We start from the raw sequence: 6,205 nt of genomic DNA on the forward strand, positions 1-6,205 counted from the left end.
TATGACGGCTGCCCCACTTCTTCCCACCCCCGACTTCAAACGCAGTCGAATCAATCGCTCTTTTCCTCGTCGTATGCCCATCCCTGACGTCGCTGTCTCCTGCGTTTACCTCGTTCATTTTTGGAGCACGCACACCACACGCACATGTATGCAGACATACATTGCACCTGCTGCATATTAGAGATATACCGACGCGTGCTGACAGGCTCACACATACCGGTCAGCATCCCCCCATTTTTCCCCCGTTGAGAGGAGCAGAAGAGGTCACGGTGTCGTTGAGCGGGGTGGGTGGGCGTGAACGGCATGAGAGGGAGAGGGGAAGGGGATTGATGGAAGGAACGGCGGCAGGAGAGGAACGAAGGGCGGATCAGAAAGCGAATCCGCGCTCGCGCCCCTTTCCGCTGCTCCATCGTTAGATTTTTTTTGTCGTTGCGTGTGTCTCTCTCTCCTCTTTACGGGCGTAGTGTCTGCCCACGCGCCCTCTCACAGCTCCACCGGCCCACCGCTCTCAACCTCTCCCCGCCCCCTTCTCTCTCCTATTCTGCTCCCATACGCATTTCTCTTACCCTTTCAAATTTAATCAATGCACAATTCGAGCGCGCGGCTTGGCCTTCTACCTGACACGCTTAGTACACCCCGAATGGGGTAATTATGTTTGCCTCCGCATCCGCGTCGCCCAAAATCGCACGGAGACCGCCTGCTGCGTCTCGCACGAGCATGCTCGCTGCCAGCGCCGGCGACGACGGACCTTCTGCGATGCCAGCTCGGCGGGAGCCTGGGAGTGATGTTCAGCTGCAGCTGGCGGGACTCTCGCAGGCGCCTGCAGCGCCAGACGTACTGCCCGTTGAGTTGCAGGTAGAGACCATGTCCTCCTTCTCTAGTCGCGTTTTCTTGTATGCGTGGTACGCCGTCCTGCTGGTGGCGTTGGTGGTGCAGTCGAATGTACGGCTGCAGTGGAGCAGCCGAAATTTCTGCCGAGCGGCGGAAGAGGTGTCTGTTTACCACTTGGAGCAGTGGAACAGCAGCGCATGCTTGAGCTGGGAGGCCTATTGGGCGCCACCGGCTTACATACGGCAATGGTCGCAAGACTCTCTGCAACAGCCACCGCCGCAGGAGGTATTGCTCGAGGGAGGCAGGAAAGATGCCGGCACAATTTCGGCGCTGGCGGATGGCGACCCCGCTCGCTACCGATATTGGGCATGGCGACCCACGGAAGGGGTGCTGGGCGCTGGCTTCGCCGGCAGCTCCTGCGGCAGCATCAAGGCCGTCAGCTTTTGCAAGCAAGGCCTTTCTCCGCCTCTTTCCCAGCACGCGCGAGAGAGGAGTGGTACGTGGGCGCCCCAGCGTGCCTCCGCACCACCCTTGCCGCTCGAGAACTTCTCAGAGGTGAGCACCAGGTCGCCTGCGAGCAGCTTCATGTCTCCGGCGCCATCTCCAGGGCCCACGATGCCACCGCTGCGCCTCCTGTACAAGCTGCGCTGGACGGCACAGGCCCTGAGTGGCGTGCTAGACCACCAACTCAACCGGTTCCTCCACGTCTTCGTCAGCCTTGCCTCGCCTTTAGCCATAGGCGCAGCAGTGTCATCTGCCAGAGACTCCCAGCGTGCCTCCATTGGCCAATCCACCAGGGGCGCGACTCAAAGGATGTACGATGTCCTCGTTGCACTGGAAGAGACGTCGCTCACGCCGGATGGAGGTAGCTCGGAAAGCGGCAGTAGTAGCGCGCACAACGAGTCCAAGTACGTGTACACGTATCGTGCAAGTGTAACCTGCCGTAGCGATGCGCCGCGCTGCAGTAACATTGTGCTCCCCTCCAGTGTGGTGATCCCAGCCAACGACAGCCGGCTTACCTTGACACTGATTGACGTGGACGCCGAGCTGGCGGAGGCCTCACTGCACAGCGCCGTGTTTGGCCACGGAGGGGATGACGGCCTTCCTCGTGTGCCGGTGTCCCGCTTTCTAGCGCGTGAGGAGGCGCCCGCGGACGCCGTCGGCGCACCGTGTACGCACCGAGGGCCATCGCGGCAGCGCGCACCTTTCCTATCGGCCGCCGACATCAAGCTGCCCCCCTCGAGCGCCGTAGGTGTCATGTATCAGCGCTCGCGATACACGTTTGGTACGCTCCTGTTTCGGTACATTTTCCTCATCGTGACGCTCCTCTCGATGTTCCGCTTCCTCTACCGCAGCCAGCAGGCGCACCAAATGCTGTTTGAGCAGAAATGGACGTTGGCGGCGCAACTGGGGCTCATTGGATACCTCAATCCGGTCTACTGGTGGTGCATCTACGCTGGCGAGGGCGCGCGGAGGAGGGGCGCGAGCGGCGGAGGGGGTGAGAGCCACAGGACTCCTGCGTCTGTGTCTGCACCTGGTGGCTTTCTGCATAGTCTGCCGCGGTTTGCCCTCTACTACATGGAGTTCCACATTCCAACGTACTTTGCAGCACTCATTGTATGCTATATATGGAGCGTCATTGCCGGTTCGTTTCGCTGGCACGTGCCGTTAAACGCGGCGGCCGCTTCTGCAGAGGATGCCGAAAACGCGCTCCACCCCCCGCCAGCGGCAACGCAGAGTGGGACGCAGGCGGCTTCCACACCGGGGGATGAGCCACATCCGTTGGTTAGTCTGCGTCCAGAGACCGCCGCTGACGGCTCGGCTGAGGCGGGTGCGCGTGCAGTGCCGAGCTCGAAGGTAGCGCGCTTCCGTGCGCGGGTCTTGCTGATTGCCTTTCTCGCCCTTGTCACGATCCTCGACGTGACAAGGTGCTACTTGGAGGAGGAAGGTTTTGGTGGTAGCGAGCTGACGTGCAAGAGCCCCATGTGCGTGCGTATCGACAAGTGCATCGGCTATCTTCTTCTCTGCGGAATCTTGTCAAGCGGGGTGGGGCTCTACTGGCTACGCCGCAACCTCGCCCGCCACCCCTACCTCTCCACCCGTCCCCAACAGCTGGCCTGTCGCATTATGATCTTCATGTACTTTACCGGCGGCATCTACAGTGTCGTTCAGGTTGCTCTGCTCGACGCCCTCTATGCGCAGCTGATGGGCATCATCTACTACCAGCCCCTCGTCCAGCTCCCCCACCTCTTGGTGCTGACCAGTTTGGTGAATCACATGACGTATGTGTACACAACGACACAGTCGTCGCTGCAGATCCCGCTGCGGCCGAGCGATCCGCGGTGGAAGCGTGTTGGCTGGTCTTCGCGGTGGTACCGTTGGCTGAGCTGGCATGGCGGCAGTCTTTACGTCTTTTTCAGCGAGGCGGAGGAGCGGTTCTTTTACGAGGTGCAGGTGGCCTCCCAGATCGCCAAGTGCACGCGGAAGTCGGAGAAGCGAAAGAAAAAGCAGATGAAGAAGAGCCGCGAGACGACGGCGAGGACGGTGGACGGGGGGAACGCGGGCAGCGACGCCAACGGCGGCCGACATCGGCTCTCATCGTCACCGACGCAAAGTGGGCCAGGAGGCAGCGAAGCTGGTGCCGGGGGCCTCAAGGGCGGCGACCTTTTTACAGCACCACCCGTACGGCCACTGGACACTGCTGCTTCCGCTGCTGCGACAGCAACTGCGGCCTCTTCCGTGGAAAGAGGGGAGGCGGTTGGGATTGCGAAGTTCGCCCATCCACCGCGCAAAGAGAGCAGCTCACTGCTGCCTCAAAACATACCAGGCCGCCACTGCACGCTGCCGACCACCCCTAAAACTCGCCCGCCTACCTCTTCTGTCGGTCACAAGGCCCACGCTGACGGCGGCGACGAGGGGAGCGGCACGAGCAACAGTTCAAGGTCCTCAAGCACGGGCAGGCCTCTCAGCTGTGAAGAGGAGTCGGCCACAATGGCGGCGTCGCACCGGCCCAAGTGCGTCTTGCCAGGCGGCGGACCAGAAACCAGTGATATGCCTGCGCTGCCACAACCCTTGACAGCACCCGGCGCTGCCGAAGCCACCGTCGGCTACGGCGCTCATCTCACGCAGGGCGAAAAAAATTCTCGTCGTGTGCTGCGCCATGTCTCCAGCCGTATGCTGGACGCATTGCACAACGCAGAGGGCAGATTGGTGGACGGCACAGCGACGTTTCTTGATTTTCTTGCGGAGACGTGCGTTGACCGACCACTGCGCGCTCTACTACAGCAGCGAGTGCGGCAGAGCTTCGTGTTCTTCAACTTGGAGACAGCGATTGATTGCCTGAATTTGTCGTGCGAGGCGTACGCTATTCGGGAGAGCTGCGGCGACGAGTTTATCCGTACAGGTATCCAGGTAAGCGCGACGGGGGTTCCGAGGGCGGCGCTGGGGCTTGCGGAGCGTGCCGCCGTGGCGCTGCTTGGTCTATTTTTCAAGCCATCTCCTCACACCAGCTCTGTCCTCGATGGCAGCGCGGAGGAGGATGCGCCGAGTGGTCTCTCGTTCAGGTCGGGGGACGATAGGGCACCGCTCTTAGATGAACGTCGAGCGTCTCCATCCCCGCCCACCGCAAGCGCGCCGGCTGGCGCAGAGTTCTCGTTCTCAGCAGCTCGGGCTACTCCGGCTGATTCGATGGCGGCGGCCGACACCGCTGACGGCAGCGCTCGAGGCCGCCGCTGGCAGCGCTTTTTCCGCCTTTCCCGCCGCGCGACTTCCGCCACGCGCAGTCGCTTCCGGGGGTCTTCGCCGCTGTCGGGTGCTGGCGCAACTGCGACATCCTCTTGCCCTTCCCCTTCCTTGGGGGCAGCATCGTCCTCGCCGAGTGCCTCGGTGGCGAACGCCCATGCGAATGCCGATACGGGGCGGCTGCCACTCATGAACGTGGAGCAGTACGGCTACCATTGTGTCGCTGCCCTGGAGACGCGTGGGGTCCAGGTTGTGGTGGCACGCATGGACACCTCGGGTGCCTGCCCGGCGCACGTGGGCAAAGCCCCACGCCTCGTCATTGCCTTCCGCGGCACCGACAACGTGGCGAACGTGATGGAGGATATCCGTTTTCGGCAGCGCACATGGAAGGAGATGGAGACGCCAACCCTGTCGACTCGGGCGTCTGTGCACAGCGGATTCCTAGAACTGTGGATGTCGCTGAAAGAGCGTGTGATCGATGTGGTGCTGAAGGAGTTGCGCAGTCAGTGCGCCGCGGCTGAGGAGTTGCAGGCCGAGGCCCCTGCCGCTGGGGCGGCAGATCACGCAGGGGATGATACGGCCTCCGCGGCCGGCGGCTTACCATCGCGTGCCGGCCACGGAGCCTTACACAGCGCTGTTCCGTTTTCTGCAATTTGGACATCGCTGCCCCGCCGCACCGGCAGCGCGGGCGCTGAGGCTGGTGGGGGTGACTTGGGTAGTCGGCGAGGTTGCCGTGAGGGTTTCATGCGCATCTACGTGACCGGCCACAGTCTTGGTGGTGCTCTGGCGTCTCTGTGTGCCTACACGCTTCGCCGCATGCTGCTCCTCATCTCGTATCCGGAGCCGGATCTCGTCGTCTACACGTTTGGCCAGCCGCGCATAGGCAATTCCGTCTTCAAGCAGTACTACAACCGCGCCGTACCGTGCACCTTCCGCGTCGTGAACGAGAGCGACGCTGTTTCTGGCTTCAGCTTCTTCGGCGGCCACCACGTTGGTGTGCAGGTGAACATCGATCGCCACGGGAATTATATCTGCAAGCCAATGCATATCGAGCGCATGTTCCGGCCAACGCGGGGGCGTGGTTTCGCTCTCGGCAATCACACCATTGCTGCCTACGCGAACTCACTGAATGCGATGGCCAACGTGTATACACACGGCGCATGCCCTATACGGTGCCACCAGCCCTATATGGATGCGATCAAGCCCTTGAGCAGCGCCCGCGGCGAGGAAGACGATCACGGCGCAGAGGCGGCTACGGAGGAGGTCCTGCAGTCGTCTCTGTCGGCCACGCGCTTACTGCGGTGGGAGGAAGGGGAGGGGATCGGCGATGTATTGAGCGGACAGGGCGAACTCGACGGGGAAGTAAAGGCGGGGACGTATGTCTGAGTGTCGCGGCTATCCTCTTCGTTCCTCCGATCAACTTCCGCCGCTCTCAGGGTTGTGGGTTAAGTGGTGCGCGGCCACTGAACCTCTCCGTCTGTTCGCATTTTCTTTTCTGCACTCACGCTACAGATCTCCTGCCGTGTCGCTCTTCCCCCCCGTCTTCGCCTGGAGACTGCCGCTGCGGAATGGTTGAATGCTCTCGGCTGCACATGCTGAGCGGGTGAGGCGAAAAAAATATATATCTGTATGC

The 6,205-nt window shown here is 61.8% G+C and overlaps 1 protein-coding gene across 1 annotated transcript; it reads left to right on the top strand.

Annotated features, from left to right (window-relative positions):
* Positions 1-717: 717 nt before the first annotated feature.
* On the top strand, positions 718-5,958 carry LSCM1_04422 (uncharacterized protein; the record flags this gene model as incomplete). Its single annotated transcript, XM_067321931.1, has 1 exon — positions 718-5,958. One exon carries the CDS (start codon positions 718-720, stop codon positions 5,956-5,958), a length of 5,241 nt encoding a protein of 1,746 aa, XP_067177026.1.
* Positions 5,959-6,205: the final 247 nt, after the last annotated feature.

Source organism: Leishmania martiniquensis, chromosome 29 (assembly GCF_017916325.1).
Source record: "Leishmania martiniquensis isolate LSCM1 chromosome 29, whole genome shotgun sequence".
Classification (NCBI taxonomy): domain Eukaryota; phylum Euglenozoa; class Kinetoplastea; order Trypanosomatida; family Trypanosomatidae; genus Leishmania; species Leishmania martiniquensis.